Below are 12972 nucleotides of genomic sequence, written 5' to 3'. Positions count from 1 at the left end.
CTAACAAACTTTTTGTTGCCAAAAATGGAAGAACTTAACTTGGTTGACATGTGGTTTCAACAAGATGGCGCTACATGCCACACAGCTCGCGATTCTATGGCCATTTTGAGGGAAAACTTCGGAGAACAATTCATCTCAAGAAATGGACCGGTAAGTTGGCCACCAAGATCATGCGATTTGACGCCTTTAGACTATTTTTTGTGGGGCTACGTCAAGTCTAAAGTCTACAGAAATAAGCCAGCAACTATTCCAGCATTGGAAGACAACATTTCCGAAGAAATTCGGGCTATTCCGGCCGAAATGCTCGAAAAAGTTGCCCAAAATTGGACTTTCCGAATGGACCACCTAAGACGCAGCCGCGGTCAACATTTAAATGAAATTATCTTCAAAAAGTAAATGTCATGGACCAATCTAACGTTTCAAATAAAGAACCGATGAGATTTTGCAAATTTTATGCGTTTTTTTTAAAAAAAAAGTTATCAAGCTCTTAACAAATCACCCTTTATAAGGCCGCTTATAACCATGCCATAATTGGTCCATATCGGTCTATAGTTATATATAGCCGATCCCCAATCACACAAAAATTGGTCCATATCGGTTCATAATCATGGTTGCCACTCAAGCCAAAAATAATCTACCAAAATTTTATTTTTATAGAAAACATTGCCAAAATGTTATTTCTATAGAAAAATTTGTCAACATTTTATTTCTATAGAAAATTTTGTCAAAATTTTATTTCTGTAGAAAATTTTGTCAAAATTTTATTTCTATAGAAAATTTTGTCAAAATTTTAGTTCTATAGACAATTTTTTCCGAATTTTGCTTCTATAGAAAAGTTTATCCAAATTTTACTTCTATAGAAAATGTTGTCAACATTTGTTTTGTTGTCAAAATTTTATGTCTATAGAAACTTTAAACTTAATTATATACGTATTTAATCGGCCATCTTTTAGTATACCGATCGGCTTAGAATTAAATTCTGAGTCGATTTGTCCGTCTGTCTGTCTGTCTGTCCGTCCATCCGTCTGTATATGTAATTTTGTGCACAAAGTACAGCTCGCAATTTAAGTCCGATCGTCCTCAAATTTGGCATTGGGCCGTTTCTTGGGACAGAGACAATCGCTATTGGTTTTGGAAAAAATCGTTTCAGATTTAGATATAGCTGCTATATATATTTATCCCCGATTTGGTCATAGTTAGCGTGTTTATCAACCGATTTTCTTGAAATACCGTACATCCAAATATTTTATGAGTCTCGAAAAACTTGCAAAATATCAGCTAAATCGGTTCAGATTTAGATATAGCTCCCATATATATCTTTCGTCCGATTTAGACTCATATGACCACAGAGGCCAAAGTTTACTACCGATCTTCGTGAAATTTTGCACAGAAGAGCTCCGGAGGTCAAATCTGGGGATTGGTTTAAATGGGGGTTATATAATTAAGACCGGCATGGACCAATTTTTGAATGGTTGTTAGAGACCATATACTAACACCACGTACCAAATTTCAACCGGATTGGGTGAATTTTGTTCTTCCAAGGGGCTCCGGAGGTCAAATCTGGGGATCGGTTTATATGGGGGTTATATATAATTATGGACTGATATGAACCAATTCATGCATGGTTGTTGGATACCATATACTAACATCACGTACCAAATTTCAACCGAATGTGATGAATTTTGCTCTTCCAAGGGGCTCCGGAGGTCAAATCTGGGGATCATTTTATATGGGGGCTATATATAATTATGGACCGATTTCGACCAATTTTTGCATAGTGGTTAGAGACCATATATTAACATCATGTACCAAATTTCAGCCAGATCGGATGAAATTTGCTTCTCTTAGAGGCTCCGCAAGCCAAATCTGGGGATCGGTTTATATGGGGGCTATATATAATTATAGACCGATATGGACCAATTTTTGCATGGTTGTTGGAGACCATATACTAACACCATGTACCAAATTTCAGCCGGATCGGATGAAATTTACTTCTCTTAGAGGCCTCGCAAGCCAAATTTGGGGGTCCGTTTGTATGGGGGCTATACGTAAAAGTGGACCGATATGGCCCATTTGCAATACCATCCGACCTACTAAGTTTCAAGTCGATAGCTTGTTTCGTTGGGAAGTTAGCGTGATTTCAACAGACGGACGGACATGCTTAGATTGACTCAGAATTTCACCACGACCCGGAATATATATACTTTATGGGGTCTTACAGCAATATTTCGATGTGTTACAAACGGAATGACGAAGTTAATATACCCCCCATCCTATGGTGGAGGGTATAAAAATCTTAATTTTCTTGTAATATGAATATTTCTGAACTGTTTACCGTTTGAGTTAGTTAGTGGATACATGTCGCTTGTGGGAAAAGCGATCAGGTTAGCAATCGGTGCTTTGTTATTTGTGATTTTTTATACCCTCCACCATAGGATGGGGGGTATATTAACTTTGCCATTCCGTTTGTAACACATCAAAATATTGCTCTAAGACCCCATAAAGTATATATATTCTGGGTCGTGGTGAAATTCTGAGTCGATCTGAGCATGTCCGTCCGTCCGTCCGTCTGTTGAAATCACGCTAACTTCCGAACGAAACAAGCTATCGACTTGAAACTTGGCACAAGTAGTTGTTATTGATGTAGGTCGGATGGTATTGCAAATGGGCCATATCGGTCCACTTTTACGTATAGCCCCCATACAAACGGACCCCCAAATTTGGCTTGCGAGGCCTCTAAGAGAAGTAAATTTCATCCGATCCGGCTGAAATTTGGTACATGGTGTTAGTATATGGTCTCCAACAACCATGCAAAAATTGGTCCATATCGGTCTTTAATTATATATAGCCCCCATATAAACCGATCCCCAGATTTGGCTTGCGGAGCCTCTAAGAGAAGCAAATTTCATCCGATCTGGCTGAAATTTGGTACATGATGTTAATATATGGTCTCTAACCACTATGCAAAAATTGGTCGAAATCGGTCCATAATTATATATAGCCCCCATATAAAATGATCCCCAGATTTGACCTCCGGAGCCCCTTGGAAGAGCAAAATTCATCACATTCGGTTGAAATTTGGTACGTGATGTTAGTATATGGTATTCAACAACCATGCATGAATTGGTTCATATCAGTCCATAATTATATATAACCCCCATATAAACCGATCCCCAGATTTGACCTCCGGAGCCCCTTGGAAGAGCAAAATTCACCCACTCCGGTTGAAATTTGGTACGTGGTGTTAGTATATGGTCTCTAACAACCATTCAAAAATTGGTCCATGCCGGTCTTAATTATATAACCCCCATTTAAACCAATCCCCAGATTTGACCTCCGGAGCTCTTAGAGCACCAAAATTCATCGGATCCGGTTAAGATTTGGTACTTCGTGAAATTTTGTACATTGTGCAGTATATGGCCGCTAACAACCACGCCAAAATTGGTCCATATCCGTCTATAGTTATATATAGCCGATCCCCAAAAGTAATCTAGCAAAATTTTATTTCTATAGAAAATTTTGTCAAAATGTTATTACTATAGAAAATTTTGTCAACATTTAATTTCGATAGAAAATTTTCTTAAAATTTTATTTCTGTAGAAAATTTTGTCAAAATTTTATTACTATAGAAATTTTTGTCAAAATTTTATTTCTATGGAAAATTTTGTCAAAATTTTATTTCTATAGAAAATTTTGTCAACATTTTATTTCTATAGAAAATTTTGTCTAACTGAATTATATAGTATTTAATCGACCTTTTTTTGTTTAATATATACTCCGTATGGACTAACATACAATTAAGTAGACGGTGTTAAAAAGTTTTAAGAAACCTTGCCATCGGCAAGTGTTACCGCAACCCAAGTAATTCGATTGTGGATGGCAGTCTTTAGTACAAGTTTCAATGCAATCCATGGTGGAGGGTACATAAGCTTCGGCCTGGCCAAACTTACGGCCGTTTATACTTGTTTTTTTTTTGTTTTTATTATTTTTGAAATTCCAAATTGTGGAATCTACAAAGTTTAATTTGCATCACATGGGTTCACAATTGTTTCTTCTAGAATCCGCACAAAAACGGACCTTCTACGTTCAAGATACTGACCCTCTTTTACTTAAAATTTTGCAAAAAAATTAGAGTCCATATTTTGCGAGAAATTAGAAATGGAATTCGGTTCCTAATTGAGGATTTGGAAGCTACAACTAAATTTCATATACTCTTGTCATTGAGCTTAACATAGAATCGGGCAGCACTCAGTGATAAGAGAGAAGTTCACCAATGTGGTATCACAATGGACTGAATAGTCTAAGTGAGCCTGAAATAACGGGCTGCCACCATACCTAACATAACCTATGCTCTACTTGATAATTTTTTAAAGCCTATAGGCCAGCTCTTGAACCCGTGGAAACGCACAAACATAAAAACATAGAGGAAACACCAGCTTTCACAAAAACTATGTTAATATCTTTATCTATTGCCGAGTTATTTTTAACAAAAAAAAAAAAACGATTTCGAACCACTGTGTGATGAAGAGTATAATAGAATTTTTGGAAGAATTGTCTGAATTGTTAACATTTTGTATCAGTTAACACTCTGATTTTATTCACATATATGTATACATCTCTCTCTCTCTCTCTCTCTGGGCTCCTTCAAATTCAATAACTTCCTTCCCCTCTAATTAACTGAAATAAAATTTCATGGAGGAAATGCATTGCTGGTCTACAAGGTATACAAAAAAAAATTTGTTATTATTTTATTACTAGTATTAATTCAGCTGTTGACGAGAACGCAACAAAATAATACAAAAACAAAAACAATTTGAACATAATAAGAAAAATATAAAATAAACATTTGTAGCCTATAAAGCAAAGCTATTTTTAGAAAATGATTACGGGAGATTTCAAACGAATCGCAACAAATTGTGATGTTCTAATCAATATTTTTAAGCGGCTAACATTTGAAGATCAACTACGTTTAGCAATTGTGAATGGAATTTTTGAAAATATATTCAAATCTTATATATGGAAAGATAGTTATGAGATCTTAAGTATGGCAAAATATGACGACGAGTACTGGGTAGCGAGTGGCAAATCGTTAAGAATGCTAAAACTCAAAACAAATGGTTATGAAGCCTTCATAACATGCTATGCAGATGAAGTAAAAGAATTAATTGTCAACGAGATGTCATTGCCCGATATGAACAGATTTAAAAATTTGAAAATATTGAGATACCTTTATAATAAAGACATGGATATGGAAAATCTCAAAAATGCAATTATGTGTTTAACCGGCTTGAAAGATTTGTATCTAGATGAAAAACCATGTAGATCATATGACAAATTAATCAAACCTAGAGCTTATATGAATTTTGAATTTCTTTTAAATTTGAAAAAATTGAAAATAATTTCAATAAAGAGTTTTTCAAACTATCCTCCCGTGAAATATAAAGATCTAATTCAAATAATTCAAAACAACAATTTGGAATATTTAAAATTGGATTGCTGTATAGAAACAGAAATTGAAATTCGAAAATATTCTGAATTATGGAAACCTCACACCCTCAAACCCCTTAGAGAATTAGATATGAAAATTTCTCTTCTTCCTGAAAAATGGGATATTTTAAATTTTGAAATTTTTTCACAAACCCTGGAAAATCTCAAAACCCTCTATTTAACAATTATAGATCCTGTTAGCCAGGAGATTTTAGAAAACCTAGCTGATACATGTAAACATCTAGAATTGCTAACTCTACGACAGACAATATTCCAGTATATCGACTCACTGCGTTTGCCCGCCCATCTGAAAGAGCTAAGCTTATTTTCTTGTAAAAATCTAAAACACAAACATTTAAAAGAGATTTTAATGCGAGAAAATTTGGAAAAATTCATATCGAAATATACTCTCTACCAGGGAGTCTTTGAAGAATTCACCATCTCACCATCCATACAAACATTGGCCCTTGACTCTATGGACACATGTCGACTATCGTCGAGTTTCAAAGGAAATAGAACACGACTAAAAAATCTCTCATGGTATCATACAAATCCTTCAATATGTTCTGGTCTAATATTTTCATCCAATTTAATGTACTGCTATAATTTGGAAATTTTACAAATAAATGAATCACTTATGGATGTCAAACAATTACTTGGCCTTAAATATCTACGCCAGCTTACCATTCCTTTCGTGGATGCACCCTATATGTGGTCCTATATTATGGCCATTTTGAAGCATTCATCTCTGCAGGAACTTCATATGGAAAAATGTCCATCTACATATAATGCAGATCTAATTGAAATTCATACTTCAAGCCTTCAAGAGATTTCTACCACTGTTCGTCATATAACTCTTCACATTGGAATTATACAATTGGCGTTTGATTTTTGGATTGATCTTTTTGCTCGTCACCGAAATTTGAAAATCACAATTTTACATTTTACTCCCTATGACAATGAGCTTTTGCATCGAATTATCAATCATAGAAATTTCCCGCACAGCATTAAAGAAATTCTTATCTACGGTTTTGCCATAGGTAAGTAGTCATTAGGAACAGGAAAGTGGTCGCCTTCTCTTCTATACAAATTTTAACTTTAAACAGCATTCGTCTGTGCTTAATGGGCCGTCCAGACTAGAGGTGGAGAACTATCGATAGTCGGCGCCATCGATAGTCGACGATAGTACTTTCACAACCATCGATAGTTGACGATAGTACTATCGATATTCGACGATAGTATCGTCCACAATAATATACATATTTGGTTCGTATTTAAAATTTGTTTAATATTTTAATATGAATATTTTACGATATTAAAGTTATTTGATCCAAAAGGTTTGGTTTAAAAATAAAATAATGTTAACATTTTTCGCCTGTCGAAAAGAATTTGTCCCGCTTTGTTGCAGGGATGCTTGTGTCGTACAAAACGGCTCTTTTAAAGTAAGAAGCTACTGAATGTATTGACGATCTACAACTTCTGCTTGTCGGTGCAATATTGGCAGTATCCGGCGAAATAGCTAGGATCAGAGGCTAGAATTTCTAAGCCAGAATGGTATCATTTTAGATGGTCGTGAAAATTCGATGTGTTTCTGCTCGTTTTATACTCCTTTCCGCAATTAAGGCACTTTGAAAATTGTTTGTCCTCTGACCTTTTAAAATATTTCCATACTTGTAAGATGTTATTTTTCTTTTTTCTCTCGGTAGCCAAATCTTTCTCTGAGTCTGTGCTGTTGTAATCACATGCCTGACATGGTCGACTCACTGACTGTCATGGAGCTCCGAAGTTTAGCTGAAATTCAACACATAGTCAAAACTCAGAACTACTTTAAAAGTAAATATTACACCTCTTTGGAGAAAGCGATCCATTCCTTTTAATGCTGCAGCAGACGTCACAAAAAGGAGAATATTTGGTGATGTGAAAGCCAAACTATCGACTAACTATCGATAGTACTATCGAAAATGTCTGGCTGCTATCGATAGTAGCTCGATAGTGCCCAACAATCGATAGTGCCGATAGTGCTATCGATAGTTCTCCACCTCTAGTCCAGACTATAAGTTTTTCCCAACGAAATGTGTGTCTGTTTGTAAAGAATCTTACAGTGTATCCAATCGATATGAATTGTCGGCAATGACTAAATAATCGATAAATGTGTTATCGATCACATTAACAAACAGCAGTATCGATTATGCCGTCGGGCTTAACTTATAGTGTGTCCAATATCTGGGATATGTTCGACACTAGCACTGTCGTCCGGATAAACTTATAATATGTACAGCGCATAAGCTAGTATTCCACGTAAATGATGCATAATATTCCTTGTAAATGCTGCCTAGTTTTTAGTGTAAATGATGCCTATCATATCCAGCTGTTAGTGATCAGCTCTAAATCGAAACCCCGGGCGTATATATTTGAAAACAAATATATACGCACGAAAGTTCGACAAATCTTATGTAAAGGGTGGTTAAATTGTAAGGGACCGATGTTGAATGTGAACCACACCAAACAAACGCCAAACGTTTTTTTTCCGAATTTTATTTGACATTTCTCTATTTCAAACTTACTCAATTTGAACCATGGAGAGATACACAATCCAACAACGTGTTAAATGGTTCCAAGAAATGGCAACAGTGGATGATCAATTTTCGAAGAAAATCATCTTCAGTGATGAGACACATTTTCACCTCAGTTGACAATAAACAGAATTGCCGCATTTGGGCGAATGAGAATCCAAGAGTGATTGTCGAAAAACCAATGCACCCACAAAGAGTGACTGTTTGGTGCGGTTTATGGGCTGGCGGCATCGTCGGGCCGTATTTTTTCCAAAATGAGGCCGGTCAGGCAGTTACTGTGAATGGTGTTCGCTATCGTCAGTTGATAACGAACTTTTTATGGCCCGAATTGGAAGATATGGATGTGGACGATATGTAGTTTCAGCAGGAAGGTGCCACTTGCCAAACAGCTAACGAAACAATGGCTCTTTTGCGCAACAAATTCAATGGCCGTGTTACGTCTCATGTAATGGCGATGTCAATTGGCCGCCAAGATCATGTGATTTGACACCGTTGGACTTTTTTCTTTGGGGTTATTTGAAAGAAAAGGTGTACGTGGATAAGCCAGCAACAATTCAAGAGCTGAGGGATGAGATAATTCGGCACATTAACGGCCTCAGCGTCATCGAAAATTTGGACCATCGGATGAAGGTGTGCCACCGAGGTCGCGGCGCCCATTTGGCCGATATTTGGTTCCATACATAATTGAGTAATACCAATATATCATAATAAAATAAAATTACAATAATTTCCTAAATAGTTTGTGTTTTATTCAAAATCAACATCGGCCCTAGAAATTTTAACCACCCTTTACTAGAGTTCGACCGAATAATAGGCTTCGGTATTCTGCCAATTTATCCGCCTTCGGTGAATATCCGAAGCCGAAACACTTTTTATCATTTATTTTAAATTTAATTTAAAACTAAATTCAACAGTTTGGAAAAACATAACGTTCACACTATGCTCGATATCTCTGTTTTTGACACTTAAGTGTGTCAAGTCGATAGCTTGTGAGGTTCGCAAGTTAGTGTGATTTCAACAGACGAACGCACATTGCTTCGAAAGCGGCAAAAAAATATGTACTCCGGTATTTTTTCTAATTTCTGGTTTTAATAGTCAAGAAAGCCATTCAAATTTTCAATTTCCTATGATGCCTTCTACTATTTTTCTTCATTCGTTATATGGGATCAAAGCACTGTGGGTCGTACGGGCGGCTAGATCAACTCAGAATTTCACCACGATCCATAATATATACCTTTATAGGGTCTGATACCAATATTTCGTAATAAATTTTTTTTTAATTCTTCCAGACTGCAACGAGATGAGGAGACACTGCAGTAGCAACATTTTCCTACTCGAGGACTTGCGTAAAACTTTTCAAAATGCCGATGATAGCATAGTAATTTCTAGAATATTAAATAAATTAAATAAACATAATAATTAAAAAAAATCATTGATGTTAAATTGGCAACTTCATCTTGAAAGGCAGCACTTGCAGTTTATGAAGATATAATGCAAAATTTTCCATATTCTAGAGAATACAGAGTGTATATACATTAACATCTGCAATGAGACCTACTACAACAAATTACCCACTCTAAAGTTTACAGCAAAAACAAGTATAAACGGCCGTAAGCCAGGCCGAATCTTATGTACCCTCCACCATGGATTGCGTAGAAACTTCTACGAAAGACTGTTATACACAATCGAATTACTTGGGTTGTGGTATCTCAAATCGTTTTCTAAATTGTGAGTTAGTCCACACGTGGTATATATTAGACAAAAATGTATGTAAGTCTACAAATAATTGCGAATCGATATGGACTTTTGCACGGTACGTAGGGAGCCAGAATTGAAATATGGGTGTCGCTTATATGGGGGCTATATACAATTATGAATGATTTGGACCACACGGATGAAAAAGACTGTTTTTCATATGTTTGGCTATAAACATTATATGTTTGGAACACAAATTTTTAAACACAATATTTTTGAGTGCAAGCATATAATGTTCATAAACTAGCATAACATGTTTGGGACATATATGTTAATATGTTAGAACATATTATGTTTGGGACATAAAATGTTTGTAAATATAATATGCTTGGATGCAAACATATATTAATTTAGAAATAGCCTATAAACATATATGTGTTTAGTAGCTTGGAGCGCCATTTAACAGGGAGCGATATTGAATTAAGTTGGTGGTTGTGGCTTGTTATTACAAAATTAACATTTTATTTTTCCTTGGGCAATTGATCAGCTATTTCTTTGATCCTTACAAACTGTGTGGTCCGCTGTTCGAATCCCCGTCCGGCTAAAGGTAAAATTAAAATAAAAAATCATAAAATTGAATAATTTCTTCTACAATGTTTGTATTACAGAAAAAGGTGCTAAGAACTAAAAAATCTCGTGGAAGTGAGAAAGATATCGGGGAATATACAATTGGGCAGAAACAAAATTTTGAGCATTCAGGTCGAAAACCTATGTTGTTAGCACCTATATTACCTGTTTATTTTCATAATTCATTATGATTGTAAATATATAAATAAATAAATAAAATTTTGAGCACAATATTGTTTGGGAGATTTTTTTTTAAGCATATAATATTTTTGGGTGCAAAATGCTTCCAAACATATTATATGGTCACATAATAACATATTGTTTTTTGGAAGACAACATTATTGAATTTGGATGCAAAAATACAAAATGTTTGGAACTTAGACTACCCAAATATATATTGTTTAGACCAATATGCTTTCAAACATATTATATATTGGTAGAGATCAAACATATAAATGTTTGGGCAATACCCAAAAATGTATGTGCTTGAAGCAAAATATGTTTGGGAGTATATGTTACAGAAGCGATTTTTTGTAAGGGTGCAATTTTTGTGTGATTGGGGATCGATTTATCTTAGGGATATATATAACTATAGACCGATATGGACCTAGTTAGGCATGGTTGTTAACGACCATATACTAGCACAATGTACCAAATTTCAACTGACTCGGATGAAATTTGCTCATCCAAGAGGTTCCAAAACCAAATCTCGGGATCGGTTTATATGGGGGCTATATATGATTATGGACTGATATGGATCACTTTTGGCATGGTTGTTAAATATCATATAGTAAAACCGCGTACCAAATTTCAATCAGATCGAATGAATTTTGCTTCTCCAAAAGGCACCGTAGGTCAAATCTGTGGATCGGTTTATATGGGGGCTATATATATAATTATGGACTGATATGAACCAATTCATGCATGGTTGTTGGATACCATATACAAACATCACGTACCAAATTTCAACCGAATCGGATGAATTTTGCTCTTCCAAGGGACTCCGGAGGTCAAATCTGGGGATCGGTTTATATGGGGGCCATATATAATTATGGACCGATTTCGACCAATTTTTGCATGGGTGTTTGAGGCCATATACTAACACCATGTACCAAATTTCAGCCGGATCGGATGAAATTTGCTTCACTTAGAGGCTCCGCAAGCCAAATCGGGGGATCGGTTTATATGGGGGCTATATATAATTATTGACCAATGTGGAACAATTTTTGCATAGTTGTTAGACACCATGTACCAAATTTCAGCCAGATCGGATGAAATTCTCTTCTCTTAGAGGCTCCGCAAGCCATATCGGGGTATGGGTTTATTGGGGGGCTATATATAATTATGGACCGATGTGGACAAATTTTTGCATGGTTGTTAGAGACCATATACTAACACCATGTACCAAATTTCAGCCGGATCGGATGAAATTTGCTTCTATTAGAGGGTCTGCAAGCCAAATTTGGGGGTCCGTTTATATGGGGGCTATACGTAAAAGTGGACCGATATGGTCCATTTGCAATACCATCCGACCTACATCAATAACAACTACTTGTGCCAAGTTTCAAGTCGATAGCTTGTTTCGTTCGGAAGTTAGCGTGATTTCAACAGACGGACGGACGGACGGACATGCTCAGGTCGACTCAGAATTTCACCACGACCCAGAATATATATACTTTATGGGGTCTTACAGCAATATTTGTACCCTCCACCCATCCTATGGTGGAGGGTATAAAAAACACTTTTGCCCTGTTTCTGTAAACTTGTATTTTTTACGCAAACAGATATTTTTGCATTGCTAAATAAATTATTTTTACCTGCTTAGACAAAGTGATAATAAAAAAATACACAACGCCAAAGAAAAGTTACATATCATTTTGTTTGATGTATAGAACAATATTTAAAATAAAAAAAGTAGTACAATACTTGCTAATGTATTTGCAAGACGAAAAAAGTGCAAATGAGTAAACTTTTTTAGGAAGTTGTTTTTGCTTTGATTTCATTATGAGAATGCGAGAGTATGTGGTGGGCTGCTATGATTGACTCACTCACTGAAAGACCGCCCGTTTGTCTAATGAATAATGAGTGCTGTTTTAATCTGTTTTTTTTTTTTTTGTTTTTGTTATTGCCAAGTACATTTTTGCGGTTATACGAGGGCTGCTCTAAAAGTTTTTGATCACTCTTATTGACCAGAAAATGAAGCCGCCAGGTCGTGCCGCTGATTTCAGTCGCCGCCGACCATTTTTTACCAGTCGACGCCGCCGCCAAATATGTCGACTGATCTCGACTCAAATTTAGCCGCCAATTAATCAAAAATATTGATTTAAATCAGAAAAATTTATTAAAAATTTTTGCATTTTTTTTTAAATGTTTAACTTTCCAGCCAAAATCAGTCATCAAGTTCCCATAACAATTTTGCAAAAATTTAGCTCAGAAAATTTGAATGAAATGTGATTGTTAGATTGGTTGTACAACGAATCTCGGATAACTTCAAATTGATTTTATAATGGATAATTGTCTGCCGCCGAATAGACAAATTTATGTCGCCCTCACGCTGGAGGCAACAAATTAGTGTCAGCCGCCGCCGACA

At 35.7% G+C, this 12972-nt stretch overlaps 2 protein-coding genes across 3 annotated transcripts in view; one reads left to right on the top strand and one right to left on the bottom strand.

The window, feature by feature from the left end:
• Window positions 1-12972, bottom strand: part of LOC142234949 (uncharacterized) — a 234633-nt gene that overhangs the window by 19904 nt on the left and 201757 nt on the right. The gene's annotated exons all lie outside the window — the stretch shown is intronic.
• Window positions 4783-9489, top strand: LOC142234947 (uncharacterized). Its single transcript, XM_075306152.1, has 2 exons — window positions 4783-6527; window positions 9350-9489. The coding sequence occupies exons 1-2, from the start codon at window positions 4880-4882 to the stop codon at window positions 9481-9483; spliced, it is 1782 nt and encodes a 593-aa protein (XP_075162267.1). The 5' UTR covers window positions 4783-4879; the 3' UTR covers window positions 9484-9489.

Source organism: Haematobia irritans, chromosome 4 (genome assembly GCF_050003625.1).
Source record: "Haematobia irritans isolate KBUSLIRL chromosome 4, ASM5000362v1, whole genome shotgun sequence".
NCBI classification, from domain to species: domain Eukaryota; kingdom Metazoa; phylum Arthropoda; class Insecta; order Diptera; family Muscidae; genus Haematobia; species Haematobia irritans.
This window is presented reverse-complemented; position numbering and strand designations above follow the sequence as displayed.

Excerpts from the sequence above, each read along its gene's own strand:
- LOC142234947 (XM_075306152.1), top strand. The coding sequence starts at position 4,880 with ATGATTACGGGAGATTTCAAACGAATCGCAACAAATTGTGATGTTCTA. Across the intron at positions 6,528-9,349 it reads TATCTACGGTTTTGCCATAG|ACTGCAACGAGATGAGGAGA; the intron begins GTAAGTAGTCAT and ends TAATTCTTCCAG.